General features: G+C 45.0%; 6 protein-coding genes across 6 annotated transcripts; 4 read left to right on the top strand and 2 right to left on the bottom strand.

The window, feature by feature from the left end:
- Positions 1-765: 765 nt before the first annotated feature.
- On the bottom strand, positions 766-3,931 carry C8R40DRAFT_577850 (FAD/NAD(P)-binding domain-containing protein). The gene is made up of 17 exons (XM_046235511.1): positions 3,671-3,931; positions 3,532-3,616; positions 3,294-3,463; positions 3,176-3,238; positions 3,071-3,107; positions 2,851-3,005; positions 2,754-2,780; positions 2,677-2,693; positions 2,531-2,605; positions 2,005-2,408; positions 1,826-1,944; positions 1,679-1,766; positions 1,593-1,622; positions 1,456-1,522; positions 915-1,408; positions 838-863; positions 766-780 (listed from the first exon to the last, which is right to left on the bottom strand). The coding sequence occupies exons 2-15, from the start codon at positions 3,574-3,576 to the stop codon at positions 1,125-1,127; spliced, it is 1,581 nt and encodes a 526-aa protein (XP_046090262.1). The 5' UTR covers positions 3,577-3,616; positions 3,671-3,931; the 3' UTR covers positions 766-780; positions 838-863; positions 915-1,124.
- Positions 3,932-4,551: 620 nt separating this feature from the next.
- Positions 4,552-5,103, top strand: C8R40DRAFT_1036061 (acyl-CoA N-acyltransferase; the record flags this gene model as incomplete). The annotated part of the gene is made up of 2 exons (XM_046223554.1): positions 4,552-4,757; positions 4,833-5,103. 2 exons carry the CDS (start codon positions 4,552-4,554, stop codon positions 5,101-5,103), a joined length of 477 nt encoding a protein of 158 aa, XP_046090261.1.
- A 197-nt stretch (positions 5,104-5,300) lies between these two features.
- On the top strand, positions 5,301-6,205 carry C8R40DRAFT_1036034 (GNAT domain-containing protein; the record flags this gene model as incomplete). Its single annotated transcript, XM_046223551.1, has 4 exons — positions 5,301-5,375; positions 5,457-5,544; positions 5,622-5,855; positions 5,910-6,205. The coding sequence occupies 4 exons, from the start codon at positions 5,301-5,303 to the stop codon at positions 6,203-6,205; spliced, it is 693 nt and encodes a 230-aa protein (XP_046090260.1).
- Positions 6,206-7,569: 1,364 nt separating this feature from the next.
- C8R40DRAFT_1036273 (uncharacterized protein) lies at positions 7,570-8,816 on the top strand (the record flags this gene model as incomplete). The annotated part of the gene is made up of 5 exons (XM_046223567.1): positions 7,570-7,750; positions 7,780-7,811; positions 7,877-8,026; positions 8,078-8,126; positions 8,182-8,816. The coding sequence occupies 5 exons, from the start codon at positions 7,570-7,572 to the stop codon at positions 8,814-8,816; spliced, it is 1,047 nt and encodes a 348-aa protein (XP_046090259.1).
- Positions 8,817-9,180: 364 nt separating this feature from the next.
- On the top strand, positions 9,181-10,975 carry C8R40DRAFT_1158645 (uncharacterized protein; the record flags this gene model as incomplete). Its single annotated transcript, XM_046229765.1, has 9 exons — positions 9,181-9,249; positions 9,313-9,379; positions 9,438-9,675; positions 9,773-9,840; positions 9,893-9,975; positions 10,047-10,097; positions 10,227-10,400; positions 10,457-10,648; positions 10,871-10,975. 9 exons carry the CDS (start codon positions 9,181-9,183, stop codon positions 10,973-10,975), a joined length of 1,047 nt encoding a protein of 348 aa, XP_046090258.1.
- A 570-nt stretch (positions 10,976-11,545) lies between these two features.
- C8R40DRAFT_1036104 (NAP-domain-containing protein) lies at positions 11,546-12,947 on the bottom strand (the record flags this gene model as incomplete). The annotated part of the gene is made up of 4 exons (XM_046223558.1): positions 11,546-11,731; positions 11,787-11,971; positions 12,033-12,534; positions 12,591-12,947. The coding sequence occupies 4 exons, from the start codon at positions 12,945-12,947 to the stop codon at positions 11,546-11,548; spliced, it is 1,230 nt and encodes a 409-aa protein (XP_046090257.1).
- Positions 12,948-14,201: the final 1,254 nt, after the last annotated feature.

The following is a 14,201-nucleotide window of genomic DNA, read 5'->3' as shown; positions in this document are numbered from 1 at the left end:
CGTACGCACTCTATCGAGCTGTAACACCTTCGGCACCTCTATAATGCCAGAGCCAAAGTCAAAGAAAGATAGAATTATCTGGTAGCCGAGTGGATATACTCGACACGAAAGAATAAAAAATCTTTTCGATTCATAGTAATCGGTCGAATACAAGAATGCTGGAAGGGAATAGAGTCACTTGAAGTTGATGACTCAAAACTAGAATTATTGAAAGATAACGAGCTAAAATTAAGGCAACATGAGGGTACGAAACACGAATACTCGGTGTGCATGTATACGAACTTCGGCTGCTTCGTTCTTCGATGGACATACTATGGGTGTCTTGTATATACTGCGAAACAAGGTGAAATTGCTCCTATTCATCACCGTTGCCGCCTTGAAGCAGTTCCACAATGCAACCATATTGCGGGATTGACCTTGAGTGATCACTGGCAGCTGGTCCCTCATTAATCATTGCTCAAAACTAGAAGCCCGATCGTTCAAGTTGTCAAGTCGCTTCGACTGTATAATTATTTGACTCCTCTACGTACCATTTCAATCTATTGTGCATTCGCATGTCGTTACAAATGCTCCTTTCTACAGTAAGATTAACAGCATCCAATGGGAATTGGACCAGTGGCCGTTCGCGTTCTTGGACCATCGTATGTAGGGATTGTACGCATGAGGAAATGTGCTTTCTTCATTCTATAGTAGTCTGTCAGACTAGCAGCGAACGCGCCAGATTGAAGATGGATTTATCTTAACAGGAATGGGCGATACGAGTGCCCTGCATCGAAGGTGCTGGAGTATCGGATGTATCAAAGATGATGAGCAAGATGGTATATAACGTTGCGAAACTACCGTAGACTAGCAGTATTGGGGCACTGTGCATCGAGATTTAGATGAGCACTTGGATTGGAGTCTTAAGTCCGCACCGTGGTAGGCTGTTGGATACACGGAGAAGCACACGCAAGGGCCTTAATTATTTCTGCCAGAACTCTACTGGAATTCACTCCGGACCATTTCGTCACGAAGATACCGAATATCTGTTGTATTGCTGTAGAGAAGTCGGAGAAGTCTATACAAATCTACACTGATGAAGAAACACACTATGCTGTTACAATTCCAAATTTCCACAGAACACTTCAACCTGAGAACCACCTCCAATGGACCAGAAGAAGATACAACCTAAAGCAAAGTCTTGCAAACTGATCTTCCTTTAACTCTTTCGGATAGTCTGCGCCCAGACTATACGCCGCTGCAATACCGGAAATGACCGCCACTTCGTGAGCGTTGACTAGAGTCCAGGAGCCTGCGAAGCGGGTGTGATAGCGGTGGCTGCGGACGCGATTCAGGAGGAAAAGAAAGGGCACGACAAAGAGGTAATGGGTATAAGAGTGACAAAGCTGATGCCACCAACTTTCGGCAACTGGTTATTGTAAGTCGAATGATGGACGAGGATGAGAAGAGATTTACCGATTTTGTCAGGTTGTATTTCATGCTTGGACCAAGTTTCTTCGTGTTTTTTGTTAAGGAAAATAGTCTACGTGTATTTGTTGATCAGCCGACATGGAAGGTCGGAAAACAAGCCGGTTCGGGGACTTGAATCTCACCTGAAAAATATGTTTCTCCAACGGAACATCCTAACAAAATATATACATGAATGGGAAATCGCAAGGTTCAGTGAACAGGGTCCCACCTTTGGCAGCTGATATTGGAATGCGGAACAATCGAAACTCATTTCCAGCTTCCGTTGGTCGGCAGGGGTTTGCTTAATGAGATACATACTAAGGGATAGAGTAAAAAACGGTTATCGGATTGCGATGAGATTCGCGTTACTACTCACGGTTGGAACAACTGTTTCGCCTTCTCAACCCTCCCGGACTCGTCGCGTCCGCCGAGATCCGAAACAGCGACTTCTTTGTTATACTCGAGTTCATACCACCTTTTCATGTAATCCAGATCCTGCGTGTTCGGATAAATTAGGCTGTTCCTTATGAAAAACTCCATGAAGAAACAACTTACATTATGAGTTACTGTGACATCGTCACTCCATTTCGTCTCTCCCAGAACTTTCTTTTCGATCCATCGAGCTTGATTTCCTAGGAGCTTTTTGGCCGTGTCTGCCAAGACACAGAAAACAATTTCGTCGTACGTCTCTTCCAGAAGTTCTTCCTTGAGCGGATAAGGTTGTTTGGCCCCTTCCTCGGATGGAAACGACGAGTTCGATTCCAGTTTTCGGATGATAGATACGCGAACACCATCCTTTTTGGAACGAGAAATAACTTCCTTGACTTGCGTATGGAGTCGAATAGAAACGCCCTTTTTCTCGAGGGAGTGTTGCCAGTCCGTGTACACAGCAGTAGCTTCCGGGAAAACCACCATCGGAGGTAAGTTTGAAGTTAACATTTTTCGGTCGATGGGATACCCTATACAAAGAAATGTATTAGGATTAGCTTCTGAGCTAGTAGCATGAGAATTCAAAGCTTGGCAGATGGGACTGGCCATGCAGTACAGTCGCCGAGATTCCAGTTCCAAAGAGAGTACTCACACATGCCATACGTTGGGGACGTGTACAATCTCTCCATCATCACTGTTGGGAGGTTCGGTGTGGCGTTTCCAGTGCCTGAGCGCAAAGCGAGCGCGCATTAAGGTCAATTGAACGTTTCGGAGCACAGAACCGACATGAATAGCTACCTAAGAAAAGCGCTAGGCTATTTGGAACTGTGAGCGGTGTAGTACGTAGACGTGAATGCGCAACAATTATTGCCCACCTAGGATAGATCATAGAATTAATGAATCTGTGAGTTCAATTATCAGACACTGCTAAACAAGAAAATTATTTGTGGAAAATTATTTGTGGAGACTCACTCATCGGAAAAGAAAAACATCTTCAAGCTGACTTTGATGGGTATCATAGCGAAAATGAGCTCAAGCCAGCGCATTACTTTGATGACCCATGAGAACCGCTCGATTTCTTTGCTATGACGCGCGACTAGCTGGGTAGGATAAACATTGGTCCAGAACTCATAATCAACGTCGAATTAGTGTCAAGTGAATTGAAAAGGATTCAATAACAAAGCATACATACAGTGTTTCCTTTCCCGAATGACACCTGGAGATCAACACTAGTATGTGGTAGTAGATAAATGACATGAGAGGCGAACTATAGTTGAATAACAATGAATAGCCCTACGGTCGGGGATGATGATTCAACTTTTCGAAAACATAGAATGTATGATGGTAAATGTGAGAACCTCTAGACTAGCGATTTAGGCAGTTGGTATATAAAATTGTATATAATTGGAGCTTACCCTTGTACACCTTGATTAAGCCAGCTTGCGCCAAACTCTTTTTGGTCAATCGGGATGGAAAACATCTGGCCACCACAATTACTTTGAGCCTCCACAACGGTTACATGAAACCTGTCCGGATGCTGGGCCAACGTATCGGCACATGCCATTCCTGCCGCTCCTGCGCCCACCTATATTCAGTTATAGAATCTGACTGTCAAAGTTCCATTCTCTTTACAGGAGCCTATCTTGCGCCTACCACAAGCACCCGCTTCGGCCTTCCATTTTCACAGTCACCAGACATTTGGATTAGCTGTTTTCAGCTGGGCGAAAAGAATGATTGACTGGGGTCTAGATGAGAGTCGGATGGAAAGTTGAAAACGAAAAAGAAACGCAACAAGAAGGGTTATAAAGGATATCGCTATGTGCGTCACTCGACACGATCGATCCCGCATAGAAGCAGAAGATCGAAAGTTGCGTCGGCCAAAAGAGCCTGCAGGCGTCATGTTCTGGACTTTTGAAAGACGCGCTAAATTGTGACTTGTTCAGCAAGCTAGAAAGTTAAACTTTAGCGCAATTGCAGAAGTAGTAATAAGTGTAACCCTATTTTCGCTCTTAATTGTTAGAGCGGAGATAGAACTTGTAGAGATGACGTTCTTTGAAAAAGCTTTCTGAACTTGTTACTGAACTCGTTTATTTATGACAGCGTCACAGTGCATTTAGTCCAGATAAGTTGTTCCCCAATCCATAGAATTAACCTCAGCCTCTAGATAATATGATGGTAACGCTGTACCTCGGGATCGCGATTCGGTGCAAGGGTGCAAGCCGGGCTTTCCGGAGCCAACTACGATTTATCTTGAAAATGTAACGTATTCATGCTAGCCGGGACACTGCGCCTTATAACTGGGGCAGACATAGCTAAGGATACATCTCATATCCCTCTTATCATGGACATCGAACAGAAACAACTTGACACACAAGACACCGTCACAATACGCTCATTCTGTTCGTCGGATGCTCCGCATGTCCTCCATGTATATTTCACTGGACTAGTCAACGGAGGTAGGCCTATCCTAGTCATGTCAACCGTCGCCCATACTGACTGTCCTATCAAGTTGACTCTGCCGGCCACTTTGCGATTACTCGTGCTTTCTTACATTGGACTCCGATGTATTTTGCATATATTCTTTCAGTTTCTGGTGGAGGGGCTTTTTTATTAGCCCTTCAAACAGATATCCAAATGCTTGGCCTAGCCGTCGTTCTCCTTTCCTGCGGCTTCATGCTGTTTGTTTACTACCGAATACGAAGGACTTTTCTGGGATATTATCAAGACGGTCTCCGTCATGACATGACCGACATTTCGCAGTATTATCGGCAGGATCATGAAAAAGATGGATATCCCATAAGGCGTTTCTGGGTCGCTGAGATTCCTTCTCTGACATCCGATAGTGGCTATGAAGTTGTGGGCTGCGTAGCCCTCGGTAAGTTGATGATTTCCCGGGAATATCCTTTACTTTTGACTGATATGTAACTGATGGTGTATGTAGATTGTTCGTCAAGAAGTGATGGACCCTTATTTGGCGAATTGAAACGCCTCTTCGTTTTGCCCGCACATCGCAAACGCGGAATAGGAACAAAGCTGATGCGAACTGTGATAGTTTACGCCAAAGAACAGAAGATTGCATTGTTACAACTTGAAACCACTAACTTTCAACCGGTCGCTCGGGAGATGTACTCCAGGCTGGGTTGGCACCACAATGCAACGAGAGAAAGCGACTTTCAGGCTGGAGGGATGAGGATGAGTTTTGTTGAATACTTGTTGCCATTGTAAGAATAATTACTTTTCGACTTATCTTCCAGGACCATTATATCATAAACACGTATCTAATTTATGTATCCCATCTTTGTATCTTTGTCTACCAGTACATCAGTGATAATCTTATTGTATAACATGCATTCGTTCAAGTTACCTGAAATCGAAGACATAGTTCGGCTATGACGGGCCGACCCCGCTTTGTCACGTCTTTCATGCTCTGCAACAAGAACACAGTGCTTGTCGGCAAAAAAATCCTTCTAGTTCCATATCGAATCGAACACGTTGCTGTAAGTCTCCAAAGATTGATCAGAGATCCGTGTTACGCTGAGCGTTTCCTCGTTTTCTTCCCGGGCCCTTGCTCGTCCTAGAAATATCATGCTTGGATGGAAAATGAAGAGCTCCGAACTTTGACTGCGAGTGAACCTCTGACACTGGACCAAGAATATGACATGCAACGTAGGATTTATCGAATATTTCCATATAACAATAACGGAACTAATCAGATCTATGTACTTACCCATATGCAATTGCAGAAAAATGGCAGATGGACGAGGATAAGCTGACATTCATCATCTTGGCCCGTGAAGGCGATGCCTTCATCCCGGATACTGTCAATCCCACAGATTCCCAAGTCTCATCCCTTCCCATGGTAGGAGATGTCAATATATTTTTCTCTGGAACCCCGCTTTCCGTATCCGAATCAACCAATAGTCCGCCCTTCGATGATGGTCAGGAGTTTACTGCGGAAGCAGAGATCATGATTGCGGGTAATTCACAACTGCCTTACTCAATATATGATTATCTGAAGGAGAAATTTCCAGAGCCCTTGTATCGTAGAAGGGGATATGCTCAGGAGGCACTACGACTCATGTTCCAATATGTAACAGGTTGCCCAACATCATATTTCATCCAGAATCCTCGGGTGGAGACATCGCAGGGAGAAGACACTCGTCAAGTTTCAGTAAAACTGCCACATAGCATCCCTCCCACCTCTTTGATAACGCGTATTTCGGATAAAAACACTCCAAGCATCAAGTTGTTTGAGAGATTAGGCTTTCGAATGACCAAACACGTCGAAGCCTTTGAAGAGGTAGAGTTGAGGTGGAACGCGCTATAATTGCCATACACATCCATGCAGTCCCATGCATGTTGACTTCTTTTCAATAAATCAAACGTGGCCAATGGTATACATAGCTTTGTGGCGAAGGAGAGGTCAATTGAGATTTTTAGAACGTTAAGTCCGGTTCCTCGTATGATATCAACCAGACGATATACTTAGGACGTACCTAGCTTACGGGAACAAATAAGCTTGTGGATATCAAAGCGGTACCAGCTACGACCAAATCGGGAGATGATACACATCGTAACAAGATACAGAGGGGGACGCAGGTCTGATAGGCCCGAAGTGCGAAAACTCAGTACTCAGTACTCAGCTCGTAAGTAAGCCATAGTCGGTTATTCCTTCTTACATATCCAGAAGATCACCGTAAGCATTTTCTTGTTCCCGATTTTGAGGCGACATTCGGGATGCCCTAAGAATCAGGTCGGTCTGGAGGCTCAAAGAATAATGACGCAGGTTCTCAACTTATGCATTGTATGGGACCCAGGTTCAGCCAATCTATCCAAAAGGAATTTTCGAGAAAAGAAATCACAATGAAAGCGACTCCTGAGGCCCTTCGGACTTACAGTTGCGGCAACCAGATCCTGACTGAAACTTGAATGAAGACAAAATGCACTAGACAAACAAATTATCAAGTGCTTGAAGAATATAGGTTGTCAGCCTCCTCACTATCTATCTCTTGTCCTCGACCAGTGATTTTAAAAGATTGACTAGATTATTTGTTCTACCGCACAATGATCATGATTCCAGCCGACATTGAAATTTGCATAGAGACGCGGGTGTGACTATGTACTACATACATTGTTGGACGTGCCTACGTTTCGACGGTCTAGATAGTCCACAGGACTCATGACCTTGCAGGAATTGGATGTCGAAAACAAACTGTTGGCAGCACTAGATTATAACAAAGCGGGTAGACAATCAATGAAAATGATAATACCCAGGAGAATGGTGAGATCGCATTAAAGCTACTGGCCATTACTGTAATACTGAGCAGACCCAAGGGGGAAAAATGTGGAGCATCTGAAGTTTTCCAAAGTCGTTCGATTACAGAGCCTGAAGAATTGAAGTGTATGGAAGAAATCGAGCCATTACCTTGGAACAGAGAGGTTCGATGAATCTGAAGGCTTACGCGCTTGAATCTCACTGTCAGACAGCAAGCACTTGCGGAAAAAACGGGCATTCAATGTGAGTCATTGAGAAGGACGATGTCAGTTATGTATGTGCTGTACATACTTGGTTCGAGGCTTGTGGACGCGGAACTGTTGAGATACCGACGCGTCCTGGTCGCTCCTCGTCGCGTCTGACTCAGGACTATTACGTTACGTGCTTGTTGGGGTTTATTGATTCCCTTCGCTGTCATGAACCGCTATGTCGCGTTAGCTGTTTTTGCCTCTTACTTTTCTATCATTGCTGTAATACTTGGAATTTTACTCAAGATTCTTCTTCGACAACATGACCTTCAAAAGAATATTCTGAATCGGAAACGAGCCACACTGTTTTTTCTCCTCGCAATTGGCTCATTTATTCATACTTGGTACTGTGAGCGAATTCCACAAGGAATTTGATAGGCTGTATCGACTTTATGATGAGATATGTTCAGGTTCATGCAGGCACGTAGTTTCCTTTTACAGCGAATATACCCTTTGAATTCGAACTCGTTTGTAGTGGAGTTTGAATGACTATGAAACCAAAGTCGGAACTTTCGATGGCACATATGTAGACCGTTTGGGCAACTGGCTCATCAACACCGCACTCTTCGAGCAAGCCTGGTACACTGTTTGCTCCGGACCTGTCAAATGGTGGATCAGCCAACAGGTTCGTCGCCGGTCAATTTACTTTCCGTCCTTCTGTTAATCTATATTCTAGCTCTGTTCGTACACCGTCGGCGCTTGGACCATATTTATCTTTGTAGAAGGTGCTGTACCTCATCAAGCACCCTTATCTTCATTCTTCATTGAACATAGTATCAGGTAAACACCGCCAGATCAAATATGCTTGGATGTACATGCTTCTAGGACAACTCGTTGCGATATCCGTGGCTTCCAATCTCTTCTACGTCGCACTGTGTCTTTCAACGTCACCTCCAACAAGGCAAGCCAGGTCTGCGAGTCCAGTGCTTTGGCTCAGTATATTCCTGTCTCTGGTCTCCGTCTCATATTCCCCGTTTACCGACAAACGAATCTTTTTGCCGAATCTTCTCGTCATGCACACATTAGCGGCAGTCCCATTGCTTTTTAGGCCATATCTAGATACGTTACTTGTCCCACGTTTTTCACTGAGCTTCAGCTCGCTTTATCTTTTGGTCTTTGTGGTGACGGCGTTTATCCATATCTGGAACTCTATAGTTCTATACTATTCTCTTGATGAGCCCTTTGTGGGTGCTCTCTGGGGCGCTCTCTTCTCCCACCCTGCTCAATCGTCTATTGGTTGGGATGTCATCTGGACAAGCGCTTCCTTTGTGATGTGGGCTATAACATCCCAGGCCAGGCATCGTTTTGTATCGCTAGTTACACCTTTGATTTCTGTGGGTGTCGTGGCGCCTGCGCTAGCCTCTCTTGAATATGATGGTCAAGGGTTCTTACAGGGCTCTCCAAAGGCGGAGTAGAGTTTTATTTAACAAATTTCATTCATGTTTAAGGAGCAAGCTTAGGAGCAAGCTTTCTTGTTGTGATTTCAGATTTATTCCTATCTTTTTCAATGGCGTTTCGCAAGGTTCGAATCAACTCGCGCCATCGCTCGTAGAAATCCGTCATCCTCTTCCGGTGGTGGAGTGTTTGGAAATTTCTCTCACCACAAAATTCTACCGGGCAGATGATCATTCTCCTGTGAATTTGCAATGTATTTTCTCCAATTGCGCTTTGTGGTGCCCATATTGCATGCTTATGGTGTTTCTGAAAGAATTGCTGTTGAGATATAAGAAAACCTCAAGTTGAACAGCTGAACTAATTTCATTTCTGAAGGAAATCACAATGGCTCCCTCTGTAGCTGAGCTGAAAGGAGAAGAACTGCCCAACCCTACGGCAGGCCTGAAAGCCAAGGTAGGCTATAACCTTGATTATACCTACAGACTATGTTCAACTTAATGCTCTACTGGTATGTAGCTGTCATACCCATTCTACTACCCGTATTTCGATGTCAGCGAAAAGTTCCCTCCCACTCAACTTTTCGGTGAGTAATAGCAATTGCACTTCCTTCATCTTCCCTTTTTGAACCCCCCCCCTCTCAGAACACACCGACGCCGGTGCAAATGCTGACCCCGCCAAACCTAATCTCCTAACACCGAATACCACTACTCGGAACATAAGCCCTTACATTGGCACTGAAATCACTGGAGTTCAAATATCCCAATTGGGCAAAGAAGGTTTAGACGAACTCGCGCTTTTCGCTGCTGAGCGGAAAGTTCTCTTGTTCAGGGATCAAGATTTCAAGGATATTGGACCCGAACGGCAGATTGCGATAGCTAGGTGCGCCGCGGTGTAACCATCATAGGCTATGTTTACGGGCCATTAAGTCGGTCTAACGATTTGTGTCTGACCTTCCTTGATTCTATTTTCACTTTAGACACTTTGGACCCATTCAAAGGCACCCTACTTCCGGAAATGTCAAAGGGTATCCAGAATTCCATGTCGGTAAGGGGTCGGAAATTTGAGTCATTTACCATGTACACTCATTTACCATTAGTCTATCGGGACCCCGAACATGATATTTTCAGGGAATACCGCGGAAGAGATCAAGTTAGCGGCGTCAGTTGGCATTCGGATATCGTGAGTCGGGCCTCTCTCCGTTCGCTCATTGTGGACGTCAGTAAGTTTTGTTCCTAACTTTTTCCTTTCAGTCGTACGAAAAACAGCCACCAAGTACCACATTTTTCTTCATTCTTGACCAGGTACGTTTGTTTCGTTGCCATTTAAAGCCTTTCAGAAAACCTTGAATTTCTCCGTCCTTCCATTGCAAATTCATTTTCGCGTATTCTTCCTCTTTCTGGTCACGCCTTGGAATCCTCACCTTCTTCTAGCCCGGTGTGGGGGGTGACACATTGTTCCTATCTCAAGTGGAAGCGTATAGGCGTTTGTCACCCGAATTCCAGAAACGCCTTGAAGGCCTCCGCGCTGTACACTCTGCAGTCTACCAAGCGGAATTTTCTGAACGACGAGGAGGTCCTGTACGTAGGGAACCCGTGGAAACCGAGGTAAGCCTCTTTTATCAGTGATACGGTATACACTCCCCGTAACAAACCTTTTATAGCATCCTCTAGTCAGAAAACATCCCGTCACAGGAGAGAAAGCGCTCTACGTGAATCAAGGTTTCACAAGGCGTATCGTGGGGTTCAAGAAGGAAGAGTCGGACCTCATCCTAAACTTCCTTTTCGACCACATCGCCAAGGGTGCCGATTTCCAAATCAGAGCCACGTACGCTCCGGGAACAGTGGTAGTATGGGTAAGTGCTTTTATGCTTTGCTTGGTCGTGATCACGTATTCCCCTATATGTCTTGCTGTCTTGCTTGACATCTATATTTTCGCGATTTATCCTATCTTTCTTTGCTTAACTCCTAAGCAAGGCAAGTCCAAGGAGCAAAAGCTAAACGTTATTGTTATTCGGTGTTTGCTCATGTCTTTGAACTCATATTGACTTTTCTACTGTTCTTCCTGTCTGATCCAGGATAACCGTGTCACAGCACATTCCGCCACCGTTGATTTCGAAAACACCATCCTGAGGCATGCGGTGAGGTTGACGCCGCAAGCCGAGGTTCCCATTCCAGCTTAATCGCCCGCACCGGCAGACCAAGTTGAGCAAGAAACATGGCTGGTGCAACTTAGTTACCCACCTCCGTAAATGCGATGTACCATTATCATGTAGGAATAAATATTCAACTCTGTGAATACTCAATTGAACATACTGCGAGGGTTTACGTAACTGTCATCTAGTCTACTAGTACAAGACATTAGACGATTTTCGAAGCAGCAAATTGATTATGTACAAGTAAACCAAAAGATTGTGTAAGAGAGGCCAACCGCCCTATTCGAAAACCGCACAAGGTATAAGAACCTGATAAAAACGTAACGTAATGTAGGCGGTAGAAAGTACGCGTGCAACCAGTGAAACATAGACTAGACATATAGATCAAGAAATTTAAGAGCAAATGGTGTTGCGAAATGCCTACAATTACCCGGATAAGTGCAATCGATAGGATGAATCGACTTTTCTCTGCTACATACCCGACTACTGTTGTTTGCACTCTTCTGGGTTGACGTTTCCCGCGTTTGCAGGAGCACCACCTCGACCTTTTGGTGGGCCACGACGTCTCGGCGCAAGCTCAACTTCGGATTCAGAGTCCTAGGGATGCAAAGAGATCATGAGTCGGAAAAAAAAGGACGGAAAAGGAAGTGAGCGTACATCGTCAAATCGACCATCGTCGTCGTCATCATCATCATCGAGGTCCTCGTAATCGTCCTCATCATCGTCCATAACTTCATATTCTAAGGCTTTCCCAGTGAAGTAGTCGATGGCCCTTGGGATGATCTGGAGCAAAGAGACCGATGAATCGGATGAAGAACGTACAATTAAAAAGGTATACCTTTTCCTTGAGATCCTCGCCGATCTGGTAATCCAGTTGAAATTTGTCCTCGATGTCCTCGAGCTCTTCCTCATCGTATTTACCGCTCTCTAGATCTTCGTCTGATGGAGGGACAGGAGGATTGAAAAAATTGAAAAACGATTCCGTAGGCCGGGCTTTCCGAACTAGACGTGTACGATTGGTATCTAGGGGCAGGACGTTAGTATAGAAAATTTTAAGAAATGTAGACGGTATATATATACGAACTCTTATTCCGTTGCTTCTTGATCTCGTACTCTTTGGTGAGATCCTTGTCCTCCTTCCACTTGATATCTGTTCCGATCGCCTTGTAGTAGACGAAATCTCCAGAATATCCAACCTCGTCCTGATAAAGGTACGATTTATCGAGAGTCTCGTTCTCGAAAAACTCGTTGGGCGAAAAGATGAAGGTGATTTTGAATCCGGGCTTGCCCTCGTACTCTTTTTCGTTTTCATTGAGATATGAGAGGCGGATGTCGAGGAGGTGTTTGAGAGCGCCTTCATCGCGCTCAGTAATGAGATCGGCGAGGCCAATGTGATTTCGGAGAGCGGTGAGCCAGAATTCTGGGATGGCGGATGGAACAATGTTCTCTTTGGGCACAGGGGTGTAGTCTTCGTCATCTTTCAAAGACTGCTGTTCACCAGCTGTGATCTCCTCAGTGGTAGGTTTTTCAGATCCGTTGATGATGGCTTCTCTGCGTTCGTACAGAGGCTTTTGAAGAGCGAGATACTGGAGTACAAAGGTCAGGAAATTGTCAACAGAAGGATACCGAAAGGTGAATGTACTTTTTTTTCCAGCTCAAGACACTCTCTTTTATATTGATTTTGAAGTTCATGGTGCTTCACCTGTATACCCTTCAGCCCCTCGACGCTGAGTTTAACCTCAACAGGTAGAGACTCTAGATAACCGGAACTTTTTCCAATTAATCCTGCAAGTTTTCCTTGAACCATCGCCAGTGCCTGTTCGCGCAGCGCATCAGCATCGTCGTCGTCGTCGTCGTCGTTGTCCTCTTCTTTATCCTCTGAGATATCGGGGACAGTTGGCCTTGAAAGACCAGCCGCAATCGGTGCATGAGTCAGAGGCGTGTTCTGAGGCGTTGGCGCGGTAATGTTGCTGCCAGCGATTGGAACATTAGATGACATCGGTGAAGATAATCGATATAGTGGTGGTGGCAAAGAGCAGAGTCAAAAACTTTTCCTTGCACATGCGGTCGGTACTTGCCGCCGAAAGCACGTGGCGATTTTTTTTGATCATGACATTGATTCATGAGTCGGTTGTAACTCCTCATTATGTAGGTTCACTGGTAGAAAATTAGAAGCTCTTTTCACCTTCACGAAGAAGCGCGTTTGAACCGCGCGCTAGTTTTTGGTTTTCACTCAGTAAGGTAATACCCATGGGACATCAGCCTTCAGCCTTTAAGCAGACTCCTAATCACTTGATATGTTGTCTTACACGCTTTCCTTACCACTTCTAATGGAGCCATACACCAATCCTCAAGTGAATTCTAAAAACCTTGAAGACGGACCACTCAATTCGACAAATTCTGCAACACGTCTACGCTAAACGCTTGCACGTCCGGGAGCAATCGCAAGACGCTGCTGGCTTCTATAGATTTCAATCTTTACCTGACGTTTCGCTCTTTAGATCGCTCCCGGTGTTTGCGATGGGCTCAGTGTAAGGCTCGCATTCGAAGCAGGTTTCGATTGCTTGTATCAGAGGTTCGTGCTTGATGCTTGATTTACAGCGTTTGCGAGTGCGATGGCTATTCTGACCATTCAATTAGTGGTGCCGCGGTAACTGCTTCAAGGCTTGGCTAATTTGACCTCGCAGTGGCCACGCTCAATGATTTCGTGGAGGTATGCACGTGCCCGTGTCGCTCAAAGCTTGTGTCACCGTAGCTTCGAATTGTAGGCAGCAAGGATACACTGTAGCATCAACCCCGCTGTTCCTGTGATTGCAGATGCGGATACAGGGTATATCTTCATATTCCCCCTCTTATTTCTGTCTCCCTGATCGTTATTCGCGAATTTTCGTGTTTGAATGAAAAGATTCGGGGGTCCTAACATGATAGCTCGAACGGTTACACAATATGCAAGAGTCGGTATCGTCGGACTTCACATCGAGGATCAAGTATAAACCAAGCGGTGCAGTCATCTACTAGGAAAGCAAATAGTTTCAATGGAGGAATTCGTCACATGCATTCGTGCTGCGGTGGTTGGTCGAGATTCACTTCCAGAGTGTTCAAACATCGTATGTCGTTTGGTCTTGTTTTGTCATAGATATTTGTTTTCACCAGTTCTTATACGTAAGTTATCATCGCTCGAACAGATGCAGCTCAGAGTTCTGCTATGAAAGAAGCCATCAACCGGTTGAAACTTGCATAGGCTGCAGGAGCA

This window comes from Lentinula edodes (assembly GCF_021015755.1).
Source record: "Lentinula edodes strain Le(Bin) 0899 ss11 chromosome Unknown C8R40scaffold_4, whole genome shotgun sequence".
NCBI lineage: Eukaryota > Fungi > Basidiomycota > Agaricomycetes > Agaricales > Omphalotaceae > Lentinula > Lentinula edodes.
The sequence above is the reverse complement of the archived record's forward strand: the minus strand, read 5'-3'. Positions and strand labels throughout refer to the sequence as shown.

What these genes read in the sequence shown, in the direction of transcription:
- C8R40DRAFT_577850 (XM_046235511.1), bottom strand. Translation starts at nt 3,576, where the DNA reads ATGTCTGGTGACTGTGAAAATGGAAGGCCGAAGCGGGTGCTTGTG. An exon ending in GGCCGAAGCGGGTGCTTGTG is followed by an intron (nt 3,464 to 3,531) that starts GTAGGCGCAAGA and finishes AACTGAATATAG; the next exon opens with GTGGGCGCAGGAGCGGCAGG. An exon ending in CATTCGGGAAAGGAAACACT is followed by an intron (nt 3,006 to 3,070) that starts GTATGTATGCTT and finishes GTTGATTATGAG; the next exon opens with TTCTGGACCAATGTTTATCC.